This window comes from Manacus candei, unplaced genomic scaffold (assembly GCF_025592945.1).
Source record: "Manacus candei isolate 608988 ecotype Guabito, Panama unplaced genomic scaffold, ASM2559294v1 h1tg000041l, whole genome shotgun sequence".
NCBI classification, from domain to species: Eukaryota; Metazoa; Chordata; class Aves; order Passeriformes; family Pipridae; genus Manacus; species Manacus candei.
The window spans coordinates 3,462,378-3,475,512 of record NW_026138089.1 but is presented as its reverse complement, the minus strand read 5'-3'; the positions used below and the strand labels follow the sequence as shown (position 1 = coordinate 3,475,512).

At 48.8% G+C, this 13,135-nt stretch overlaps 1 protein-coding gene across 1 annotated transcript in view; it reads left to right on the top strand.

Moving 5' to 3' along the window:
* The first annotated feature begins 1,849 nt into the window (after window positions 1-1,849).
* PTCHD1 (patched domain containing 1) overlaps window positions 1,850-13,135 on the top strand; it is a 34,117-nt gene continuing 22,831 nt past the window's right edge. Inside the window, exon 1 of the mRNA XM_051794859.1 lies at window positions 1,850-2,530. Within this exon, the coding sequence (XP_051650819.1) occupies window positions 2,102-2,530 (429 nt within the window). The 5' untranslated portion in view covers window positions 1,850-2,101. The remainder of the gene's footprint in view (window positions 2,531-13,135) is intronic.

The window sequence follows — 13,135 nt, the reverse complement described above, 5'->3', positions numbered from 1 at the left end:
CAGCAATGACAAAAGGTCTTCACTTGTTGCTAATGACGTAAAGCACTAGGCACATCCCGATGTTCCCCCGATATACAATGATGTGAGTCAGCCTGTGCTCAGATCTGTGTGCAGAAGTGGGTCATGAGAGGGGAGTGCTGGACTGGGAGACAAAGAGCTAGGCTCAGAGACCTGACCTAATATTGAATTTCACCCAAACTTAGGTCCAATCCTCTCCCATGTGTGTGCTTCTGCTTCTATTTCCACTTTTGACGTTTTCTTTAAATTCTATTTAATTTTCTTTCTTAAACTTACGTAGGACTGATACAAGCAGTGAGGACCCACCTCTGTGGGAGTGGAACTGAGCAGAGGCATGAACGTATTACAAACCCCAGCAGCCCTGGCGCACTCTACAGGCAGCTGCACTGACCCCATAGGCAGACCACTCTCAGACTAGGATTCCTAGTCTTGGGCACGAAACCCAGAAGAACCAGGGGATGTTGGGACTTTACCTGCCGTAACTTGGCCGTGCTCAATTAAGCCATTCGCTCATCACATTGGAGTGAAACATGGAAAGAGTTTAGCATTCAAGCTGTGTGACCTAGCTGTGAGAAGACAGCAATTATGTCAAGGAGATTTTGTGCATGAAGAGTCCGTGACAAAACGTTAGGTCAGGTCAGACACCATAGAAATGTAAAAGGGAGGATGATTGTCAGCCATCAATAACCAAAACAGGGAGCCGCTGCCGTTTCATGCAGCAACACGTGCAACAGCTGTCAAACAAAAACTTCCTTTTCTCCGGTTGGTAAAATCACTGGCCTGGGGAGTAACTGGACTACCAACACGAGCACCTTTGATTTGGGAAGTAGCAGTTTGGGCCAGGCGACAGCGCTAGGAATCAGCGTGCCCAAATATGCCAACAGCCACAGCGCTTCTGCTCGATTCTGCTACTTAAATGCAACTTGCGTTTAAAAACGAGGCCGTACCCCTGGATCGCATCCGGCGGGGACGGGCTGTACCTACACACAGGTGGGCAGCGCCCGGGGTGCCGGTTCAGGGTGAGGGGAGCGACAGCGCTCGCCCGGCACGGCGCGGTGCCGGCAGGTGCGGGGCTCCCCGCGCGGGGCAGAACCGGGGCAGTGCCGGGGCGGCTCCGGGGGCGATGCCGGGCGGGCACGGACCGCGATCCGGGCAGGGACAGCCCCGCCGGCGGCACCGGCCTCCCTAATGGGCATGTGCGAGCGCCGCACATGCCCACTCTGGCGCGCGGGCAGTGCCGGGCTGCGCTGGCCCCGCCGCCGCGGCACCTGTGCGGCCGCACCGCGGGGCGCTGCCGTCGGGCACCCCGGGGCGCGGCCCGGCCCCGCCGCCGCGGGAAGTGCCCGGACGTTTGTGGCGGCGGGTCCCCGCGCGAAAGCCCCCCCAAGAAACACACCCAACTCCCCCTGCACGGGGGGCGGTCGTTCCGCGCCCTCCCGCCCGTCCGTGCCGCGGCCGGGCTGCGCTACCCCGCGGTCCCGGGGCCGGCGATTGCCGCCGGCGGCGGCGGGCGGGGCCGGGCGGGGCGGGGCGCGCCGCGGCGTCCCGAGCGCGGCCGGCGGGGCGGCCCCGGCGGGAGGCGCCGCGCTGCGCCCGCCGCCCCGTGCGAGGCGCCGCCCGGCGTGGCCCCGCGCCCCTGGGCGGAGGGCGGCGGCGGCGGGGGCGCCGCCGAGGGCTTTCCGCGCCCGCCCCGCCTCGCTTCGCCTGCCGCGGCCGGGGGATTAGTCAGCAGTCTGCGGGCAGCCCCGCTCCCGCGCGAACTCCGCGGCGGGGGCGGGGAGCGGCGCTTGCCCCTTCCCCTTCCCGCGGCGGGGCGGTGGCGGGGCTGCCCCCCTGCCCCCCCGCGGGCGGTCCGCGCCGCCGCTCCGCGGCGAGGGGCGGCGGGTTGGGAAGTGAGGCATCGAGGGGCTGGGAAACTCCTCTCGGGCACGGCGGCGTTGCGGGAGGACGGGCGCCCGAGCCGCCCCGCGCACGCAGCCGGGCGGGCGCGCACACACCGCACACACACGCACACGCGCGGCGGCGGCCCCCGGCCCCCCGCAGCCGCGGCCGGCGGGGAGGCGGCGCCCGGTGGGGCTGCCCCATGGTCTTGCGGGGGCCGTGGGGGAGCTGCGGGGGCCCCGGCGCGGCGCTCGCCCTCCTGCGCGCCCTCCGCACTAGGATGTTGCGGCAGGTCTTGCACAGGGGGCTGGGGACGTCCTTCTCCCGGCTCGGCCACTTCGTCGCCAGCCACCCGGTGTTCTTCGCCTCGGCGCCCGTGCTTATCTCCATCCTTCTGGGCGCCAGCTTCAGCCGCTACCAGGTGGAGGAGAACGTGGAGCACCTCCTGGCTCCCACGCACAGCCTGGCCAAGATCGAGAGGAACCTGGTGGACAGCCTCTTCCCGGTGAACCGCTCCAAGCACCGGCTCTACTCCGACCTGCAGACGCCGGGGAGGTACGGCCGGGTGATCATCACCTCCTTTCGCAAGGCCAACATGCTGGACCAGCACCACACCGATCTCATCCTCAAGGTAACCGCGGCGGGTCCCCCGGCCATCACCGCCCCGCGTCCCGCCCCGCTCCCCGCACCTGCCCGCCGGCACGGACCCACCCGCGCACGCCGGGCTCTGCCGCCGCTGCCACCGCAGCTCCCCGGTCACCTCCCTGCAACAGTTGGGACGCCAGCCCGGCGCGGGGAGCCGGCATCGCGCTCCCTGCCAGCGCCGCGGGATCCTCTCTCTTCTCCTTTTTTTTTCCTTTTCCTTTCCTATTTTCCTTGTTTTGCTTTTACTTGCTTTTGCTTGCTTTGGGTGAGCGAGAAGGGCAGTCTGCTTGCTTAAGTAATTTTTCTGTGTCTCTATACTCGCGCGGCAGTCGTGCTCCCGAGTTACGGCGTCTCGGGCTTTGATAGACTCAAACTTCAAAAGCAGTTAGGTACCAATCTGCCAGGCTGCCGAGAATGGTTTTGGGGGCTGCTGCTGTGTCTGGGCTGCACTTCTCCACAGAGAGCGGTAGCATAAAACCTTCTTCTCACTGCTCATGAAGGCAAATGACATAACTCAACAGATTATTTTTAGCGGGTAGTATTTTTTCCCCCTTCATTCCCACCCCACCATCACAGAAAATGCTGGTTTCATAGATGAAGAGAAAATCTAGCTCTGCCGTAGATTGCAGGCATGGTGCAGCCTGTGCTGCCGGTTCAAGTTAGAGCGGGCAGCATCTTTCCCTGTCACTTGAGCAGCACGGAGCGTGCGAGTTACAATCTAACAGGACATCTCACCCGACTATGTGTCATAACATGCCGGAAACCTGGGAGGATAGATGCAAAAACTGTGTGCTGAGAGAGTCAAGTTCACCCAGGAAAAAAGAAAGGAACATTTGGAAATAACCAGAGGTGTGGCTAGTTCTATCCTGCACGTTTTTGCTGTTGCCTTGAGGAAACCCAAGAGACTCAGCATTGCTTTTTTTTTCCTTTTTCTTCTGTTCTGAACGTCAAACTGTCAGCCCATATAAAAGCCAATGTTAATTCTTTTTAATTGCTTCAGGGAGTCTCTCTTCTAAAATGAGAAAACAGATGCAAACACCTATTGTAAAAGACTTCAGTCAGACCTCCCTCTTTACTAAACAAGGAAATAACTGTTACAGTGGATTTATTTATATTTTATTTCGACTGTAGGCACATACAGAACTATAGTACAAAGCCACTCAGTATTTTATGTTTTCCTTTTGACATATTACCCAACAGTAATGAGCAAACATTTAATGTGTCAACTCACTAAGTACAGTAACAAGAATTTTACTGGCCAATGAGAAAACTCCAGAGAGACAATTTTCATTCCTTCATTTTCTTGTACCATGAATTGCAGTCGCATCCAGTATGCGCACATTTACTCAGTCATAGGATAATAATGATAATGGATTTTTTTCTCTGTACTGCCTTCTCTAGGGATCTGTAGTTTTGTCAATAGCACAGTGACACACAAATAAATGGTACTCAGAATCTTTCCGCAAGCAAACTTCTGCATAAGATTTATCACATCAGCGAAAGAGGTATAACTTAGAAAGTTCTGTCAGTATTTAATACAACCTCATTTTTAATGGACAGAATTGGCCAACAGAATGATTATTTTTCATCTATTGAGATAATGAACTCCATTACCATTTGACTGTTTAGACATTGTCAGGCATATTTGATGCATTATTTCCAACTCTTTACTTATCTAGTTAATTCCAATATGCCTTGTGTAGAATAGATTATATTCTTTGACCTGATTATTTTTCTGTTTGTGGGCAGAGACGCACTCAGGCAGCTGCCTATCCAACCTTGTGGATAGCTCTGTGGGTCAAAGAACAGCAAAACACAAGGGAGGGCTCCTAGCTCCCAATATTGTAACATCTGTTGTGATACAGGGCTAAATCATTTTGTGTTAACAGGGCCCACGAAGAGAAGGAGAAAGGAAAAGGTGGCCATCAAAGTTTCCTTATATATATGCAATTGCATGAATGGGAGAAGGGAGCAAAGGCAGCCCCAACCCCGGTCCAGAGCCAACCAACTCAAAGTACATAGCTTGGAAATAAGTGTCCTGGATGAAACCGTAGGTAACCCCACACACATTTCTGAAAATTGTGCCTTGTAGGCACAATCAGGACAGAGAACCTAAACGGCACCATTTGCTTATGTTTCTTTTTCTGGAGGACGATCTCCCCGAGGGAGAGGTTTTGTTTTAGAATAACTGTCAGGTTGGATGCTGGCTCCTCCTGCATGGCTGTTGGTGCGTCTCCACCCACAAGCAGGAGAATGGGAGACACAGGAGAACGGTTGCCCCAGGCAGATGCTGGCTGCTCTTGCCGCACCTCTTCTTGGTTTCCTTACCTGCCATATCCCACCTCATCTGCCAAGGAGGGAAGAGAATGAGCCCTGAGCAGCTACAGCTGCCCTAGTCATGTGGCAAGGGAAGGAGATTTCCCCTGATTCGGGCAGAGGAAGAAGTCAGCTTTCATTTTTGTCCCCTTAAGTAAAGAGATACAAAGTTTGGGGGTCTGAGCAGTTGAAATTGAAACATAGCTGGTTAATTATTCTAATATCCTAATCAATTAATTAGTCAATGAAATAAGTTCTGTGGTGACATCTCTAAAACACTCTGGCTAGCTTAGTGCAATTCCTCATGGGCACGTTTATCAGAGCTGAGAAACTCGCTGTTACTGCAACTGCACAATGCCTCGTTGGCTGGCTGGAAAGAGATTCTGGAAATGGCTCAGTCTCACCACTGTCTCAGTCCCAGGTCTCGAGCAGTGCTCCCGGAGCAGGAGCTACCACAGGACTCCCCCCTGACAGCACACATCTGCCAGGGCCACACTGGCTGCTCACATGACAGCGGCGGGTCTTGCTGAACGTACAAGCTGCTTCACACAAGGTGTCTACTGCTCGTTAGCAGGGAGGCGTGTGGCTGCCTTATATAATAGTTTTGATTTGGAGATGAGGCCAAGTCCTCTTTTATTTAGTATTTTTGTGTAAATCTCTATCCATAGTTCTGATAGCTCTCATAAATGCTTGAACCATTCTAAGCATACCATCCCAATGTAGCGTTTCCAGCTGGCATAGTCATTTGCAGAAGAGAGGGAAAAATCTAAACATATCCTCAGTCTCTGGTCTTGAATACGTGATCCAATAAAAAACCTCGGTAGAATCTCAGATATGGAAGAGATGCATCCCTAGACTGATATACTGTGGGAGGACAATAATGAAATTTTACTCGCTGCAGTACCTGCTCTATAGCTGAGCACAGGGAACTGGCATCTTGTGCTGTCGGTGTGCAGGACCTTTCCTCCTCAAGATTTCACTCTTGAGAGAGAAAGAGAGAGAGAGAGAGAGGTAGGAAGTAAAAACACTGAACTGAAGAAAGTGTGCTCTTACCCCTGTATTTCCAATAACAGCTTGGAGAACCAAAAGTAATTGGGATATTTGGTGTGGACAATCATGCAGAAGTTCAGATCATTATGTAAAGTCTGTAGAGATCAACTAAGCCTAGAATCCCACCTAAGAATAGTGTTAAAACAGCCCCCTACCATTTCATAGTGGTATTTCCACTTGCAGCTAGAAACTTTTTAGGTTGAAGTCATACAGACTCACTGGAAATACAGACCTAGACAGATATTTGAACCTCAGAAAATATGGTCTAATTTAGCCAGGATTTGAGAGCCATCCTTTTGAACCTGTTTGTTCCTCTATGCTTACAGTGAGTTAACTACATTATACTACTGAAGACTTTTTAAAAAAAATTTAGGGTTTCCTTTTTTCCCCCAGAAAAATATCCTCTTTTCCACTTACATTACTGTGTTTATAACAATAACACAGCGCTAATGTTTTTTTGGCAAAAACTCCACTTAAGATGTCAAGACATAAAGATGAAAAGGATTGAAATGTAACATGCCTTACTCCTTACTGAAGGCGATCGTGTTTGCAGTTTGCCTCTATGAAAATCTGTAGATAAGAGGTTTTCTTCTTTAAAGAAATCTCTACTAACTACAGTTTTTTAGAAGTGCTTATACATCGCTCTTCTCATATGAACTGGCCGTTAATTGACATAGATAACTGATTAAATATCTATTTGAACATGCAAACAAAGTAAAATTAGGTATTTCCATCTAAAGGCACGTTTATTTAAGAGCTTCAGAACTTCTGATTACTGCAGAACAAAACAGTTTAACTTCAAAATCTTGCAGACCTCATACTTTTTGGGGTTTTATTTCCTCTCTCTGCTCCTTAATTATTCTGTTCCTGTTCATGTGTGCACCAGCACGCTCTGTCTGCGGTCTTCACAGATTTCCTCACTTACTTTGTATGTGTGAGGAAACTCCTGGAGGAAACAACCATCTTTAGAAATAGCATGTTTATGTTTTATGTCTGTGGTATTTCCAAATGCTTTGCTATACAGACATGGCATGCTTAAACCATTATTTTCAAAGTCGGTGGAAGTGGATTGTGGTTGTTTAGTGGAACCAAAACCTGGGTCTGTTTTGACCCTGACTAGCACGAGGTACCCTTTATTTTAAAACTTTGACTACTTCTGAATACCTGGACACAAGCACTCAGCTGTGGATCTGGCAATGGATGTAGTAGATCTTCACCTTCTCTCAGGCACTAAAAACACTTCCAGGGAAACAGTCTGTAGAACAAATAGTGCATTCTGCTGACAAATATAAAGGATGAAGTCATGTCTTTAGAGCAAGGCTGTGAGATGAGGGGAAGAGTCCTAATACAAGAAAAACAAGGGTGTGAGAGCAGTAGAAGTGCAAGCCTGTTGTCATAGCAGCACAATGCTGCAGGGCTAAAATGTATCTTATGCGAAAACAGATGAGAATTAAGATATGCAGGTAAGATCTGGGCACAGCTGAGGAAGAGAGAAGATAAATAGCATGTTGCAAGTGTGGAAGTGTGTACAGAAACCCCCCTGAGCTCCAGATGTCAGCAGCAGGAACTCCTCCGTGTGATTCCTGCAGGCAAGAGGGTTTGGTCTCTCCTGCAGGTGCTGGTCCGTGGATAGAGCAGAAGTCCTGAAGTTGCCTGTGCTTGGGAGGACGACCACATCCCACTGGTCCCCACTACCCCCATGCCCTGCTCCAGTAGCACTGGCCAGGACAGGGGCCCTCTGCCCTCCCTCCTGCTTCAGTCTGTGCTGTGATGTGCCCTACAACCCTGTGCTGCGGCCAGCCAGGCAGCCTGTGCTAGGAATGCCCCAGCAGTCCATGTTGCCTCGCCTTTCCTGCCTTTGGAAGGTCAAACCTCGTCTCCCCTGTGACAAACAGATCACATGGGGACAGGATTTTTCACTGCATACACTGTGTGTATGTGATGGGGCATCACCCCTCTGGGAGAGCACAGCAGGTGGGCAAGGCAGGTATGAGAGGCCAGGAATGTCTGTGCATCACAGCCATTGAGGCCAGGCCACCAGCACCCCAGGTAGTGCCACAAGGCTCCAGGAGAGCTGCCAGCAATCCCCACTGACACATCTGGGCTTCCCAAAAGCGGTGACAAGGCCTTACCTTTAAGTTGGAGTTTACAGCAGGAAAACCCTTGCTCTCCTGTTGGAGGAGAGAAGGAGGAGCCATTGTTAATTAATGTGATGGGCTGTGAACTTGCAGATATTGAGGTTTCCCTGCAGTGCAGAAGGGACTATTCCTCAGGCTTCTGCTGGAGGAGCCCTTGGCAAGAGCCTGCACCGTGTCTCCAGCCCTCTGAGACGTAGTATAAAGGTGGAAGGGTGTTTATGGAGGGATCTGAGGTGAATAGAGAAAGCCACTGGTGGTTGAACTGATGCAAGATCAGACATAGGAGCGAAGTTTTGTTCTTTTTTTCCCCATCATGAAAAAGCAATCTCACAGCTGCACATCAGGCTATGCAGAGGGGTTTCTGCTGCCCAGGCATCCTGTCCTCCAGCAGCAGTAAGCCCAAAAACCAGAGTGGACTTCTCTTGGTGGGACAAATTCAGGCAGATTTACAAGGGTGATTGTCAGAATTAAGATGGTATTGATTAGAAAAGCTTCTCCACTTCAGATTAGAAAAGAAAAATGATATCTAGCGATTTTCTGTAGCTACCAAGAAGACAGATGGAAATGTAAATGCACGCACATCTGCCACTTTGAGCACTAATAGTTGTCCCTCAGTTGATGACTTGTAGTTTGAACAATTTTTAGATTTTATTTTTATGAAAATTGTTTGGAGAAAGTATAATTCACTGTGTTTTGGACAGCTGAAAAAAATTAGTTACAAAAATAAATACCGTGCATAATTAGTATCTTAGCATCTCTTCAGGAAACCTGATTGTAGGACTGATAGAAAAAGAGTCCAGCTACTCATAGCCATCCTCACTGCATGCTCTGCAGCTGTGACTTCTAATGTTTATCCTGAGCCATTAGGATCCATTGGCTTCCTCTGTCGGCTGTGTGCACGCTCTTCGTCCCTTGGCTAGACTGGCATGGTCCAGGAGGCCACTGCCCACCAGCCTCCTTTGAATCCCTGCCCTGCACCCATGGTCAGCAGGGCACAGCCCTCATCTGGGGCTCCCTTGCCTTCCCTTCCTGCACCTTCTGATGAAAATGTGCTCCTGAAAGTTTCATTTTGCCCATGTCTGCAGATCCCAGAGTGTTTTCTTTCGTGAATTAAGCTGGAAGCTGTGCAAGTCTTTTCCCTCTCATAACCTTTTTATGTTTTATCTGAGGCCATCTCTTAACGTGAATAAAAAAAGTACACTGCAAAGATATGACATGCCAGAGATTACTGAGATCATAGAAAAAGTGGAGAAATTTATAGCTATCCATTAAAGGCTTTTTCTTCTCTTCATTTTCCTTGGCACAAGTTACCTGTAAAAATAACTAAAAGAGTAAACCAGCTTCACATAAAAATGAAGCATATATTTAAAATTACTGTCTTCATCCTGCTTTCTAGTTTTTCAGTCTTGAACCCAAAACAGTGATGAGATTTTAAGCAGTAATAGATAATGAGTTCAAAGCCTTCTCGGGCTTTCCTCCATAACCATGAGATCAAACATTCTTTACATTTCTTTTTTTTTAATGAAAGCTGAGATAAAAAAAAAAAATCACAATACTTCAGACTCCAAGAGTCAGAGAAAAAAATAGACTTGGTGAAAATGACAGTAAAAAAATTTTAAGAGTAGCAACACTGATGAGCAAAGCTAATATTTAATTTGAGCCATCAGATACCGACTGAAAGACTGAACAGTCATATAATAACAGTAACAGCAAAGTAATAGGGCATTGCAAAGATCATACTCCTGTGAGTAAAACATGTTTATGTGCCAGATCATTGGCAGTACAGGAGGACATCCATATATCTAGCTAGTTTTGTCTTTTTGATTATTCATCAACTGTATGTCAAGTAGCAAAGTATAATCGAGTCCTTACAGTGAGTGGTGTCCCCTATAAACATCACATGTTGCTCAGCAGCAAAACCAAATATATTTTTGAGGTATATATGATAAGCAGGAGGTAGTTGTACACATCCCTAATAATAAAAATGATGGTGGCTCCCAAGACAGTCGGAATGTCTTTTCATGAGCTGGGTGTAGGACCTTGGCAAATATTGAAGGGTCCCGTTGCATGCTGCTGTCACTGTCACCACGGAGTTTCCCTGGGAGCAAAGCTGTGCCACCAGTGAGGTGAGACCTCTGTGGGACACCAGTGGCTATCGCTGGGTCCTTGTCCTTCATCCCCTTTGTCTGCAACTTTGATTGGGGCAGGAGATTATGTAATGTGAGCTTAAAGGATTTCTGGGATTGGATCATTTTGCAGGTGAATCAGCAGTTTCTAACCTCTCCCTGCTGGGATGGGATCTGTTTCCTTCACAGGGAGGCTGCAGACTTTTTTGTTACCTGATTAAATTGACAAAATTCTGGTAATAGCTGCTCACTTTTGAATTAAAGAAAGGATTTCTCAACAAAGCAAGGAGATTACAGGTTTTTCTTACCCCTTCTTGTATCTTCCTGCATCTTTTGCATGGAACTAAGAGTAAAAACAAGCTTTTCTTTCTGTCCTGACCATACATCTCCAAGTACAACCCCTTTGCCTTCAGGTTCAGCTTTGATGCCAGTGCTGAAAGTTGTGCAAAGCTCTGTACAGTGGAGAGCTGTCTCACAGAGCCCAGTGCGGGACTTGGCCATCCCAAGGCACCCAAACTGAGCCTACAGAGGGGCTCTGGTTCCTGGCACCTGTCTTCCTGTGCTGGTGGCAGAGGTTGGAGGACCAGCAGACAAAAACAACTTGAATTTTTAGCCGTTGCTCTCTGAGGCCCTGGTGCAAAATGTTTTTGCCCAGGATAAGTGAAAGGATTTTAGCTTTCGCTTCGTGGCAGAACCAGCTGGTGGGGCAGTGCAATTTCACCACCTCTCATCTCTCAGCTGTGCCACAGGCTTAAATGTGGCTCGGTGTGGAGGGATTTGCCAAAAGGGATTTGTCTCCCAATTGAAGCCATCTTTCCTCCCTTTCTAAAATAAATAGCTGAGTGAGCTTGGGACTTAAAGTAAATAGAGACCAAGATGTTACCAAGTGCAAATGACTAAAGGCTCGAAGAAGAGAAAACGTTGTTCTAGAAATCTCTGGCATGGTGCGGGACACACGGCACCATTTTCAGAAGAGAGGGGAAGTGCAAGTGATGGTCACTGTTTAAACGACAATGAAAGGAAAAGGTGGAAGTTACTATTTTGTGCCTGAGCACTTTCAGGACCGTGTGCCACCATGGCAAGGGAACTGTGCAGTTCTCATACTGCAGTGCTCTGGCATCTCAGCAGTAAACTGCTTTTTGGTTCCTTGCACTGCTAGCTAGCTGAAAGAGCTGTGAGTGATGAGCATGCAGTGTATGTCTCCCTTCAAGAAAAAACGTCCATTCAGCTTTTATTATTCCTTTAAATTTCCCTTTCTCCTAATAGGATCGGTAAGGATAAGAAAACAGCTGAATAAATGAGAGTCTGGTAGTCAGTCGTTTGTCCCAGAACTAGATGCCAGGTTTGTTCAGAGTATGGTTACTTGCTATTAAAATCCTCTGCACTGAGGAGTGCAATATGCATTATGCATTATCATATTGTCCCCATCACACAACAGCGTTTAGCATGCCCTGTTAACAGACTGAAGTTTCCTGGAGGACCTCCTGGTGTACCATAGGCAAGCCAAATTGCAGACTGTGTAATCCCTTGAATTCGCAGGATGTGTGTACCCTTGTAAGCTTTTGGACCTTCTGTTTTCTGGGGAAGCCAGTCACCCAGGGTTATGAGAGTGGGCTCTGGATGCAAGTGGAAAAATCTATGTGGCCACAGCTGAGTTTCCAGCATGGCAGCAGAAAGGAGAGTGCTGTGGGACTGCAGCTCTCGGCGGGGAAGAGGCAGCAGCCCTGTGGTGCACAGGCAGTCACAGGCAAGTAAAGGGGGAGAACAGAGAGCCTGCAGCCGTGCTGCAGCATACCCTGCCCTGCCCTGCCCTGCACTGAGTTGGCTGAGGGTTTTTGCTAGGATCTGATCTGAAAAAGCAAAGTGCAGATATAGTGATGTATTTCTCTTGAGGATGAAAGTCTAAGTCAGGCTTCTCAGAGCGGAATCCTTGGCTGTTCTGGGGCAGTTCTCAGTATACATTGTTGGGATGAAGGGAAAGGCAAGTTTTTCTCCTCTTTGGCTGTTTGCTGCCAATTGGAGACCAAATGTTGTGACCACTGGCAAAGCTCAGGATATATCTCATAGCTGCTCTAAACTGCACAAGTTGGCAGCCAGCTCTGGGGGCTGCTCAGCTGCCAGGGTGTGCCAGGAGACAGAGCTGTCTGCCTGCTTTCCTCTCCTCCCTGAAGCCACATAGCTGGGAGGTTCCATGGGCAGGTTCCCCCCAAGCAGTGCCCGGTCCAGCCCAGCACAGTCTCGCAGAAAGCACAGGCCACTGCTGCAGAACGGGCACTCGAGTCAGAAAGGATCATTGCCAAGAGGAAAGGAGTATGTTAAGTATGACATTTAGCTTCTAGCCTTTCACTAAAGGTGATGTAACAGCTGTGACAGATAAGGTTATTTTATAACCTAAATATTAAAAAGAAAGTGCTTCAGATGTAGAAGGAAACAAATGCAGCAGAAAGACAGGATGGGTAAATAGCAACACACACTGATAAAAGTTGCATGTCAGTTTAGTTTTTTCTGCACTGTGTCACTCCATGGATCCTCTCTGAAGGAGTTGTATTGTGAATTAATAAAGGCAGGAAATTCCTTCTATTCCTCCTCATTGCCCTCAGCTGTGCTTCTTTATATGACGTCTGATTTTATAACTGTTGTCAATGAAAACCATACAGTAGCTCCCATTGTAAAAAAATTAAAATCAGATATGTGTCTTTGACTCAGTAAATCAGGGCATTCTCCTCACGCTATAATGATGTACATTTGAATTTGTATCCCATAACAGCTCTTTCAAAGTGGAGCTTTGCAACCCCAAGCTCAACAGACCGGAAGAATTATCCATACAGGTTCATTTCTTTGGCATGTTCTTTCAAATATTCTAATTTGTTTGGGGTTTTTTTTATGAGAAAGTTGTGCAGAAGACCCTAATCCATTGCACGGACAGTTATTTGTTCTCCCACCACAATGGAAAATTTTGCT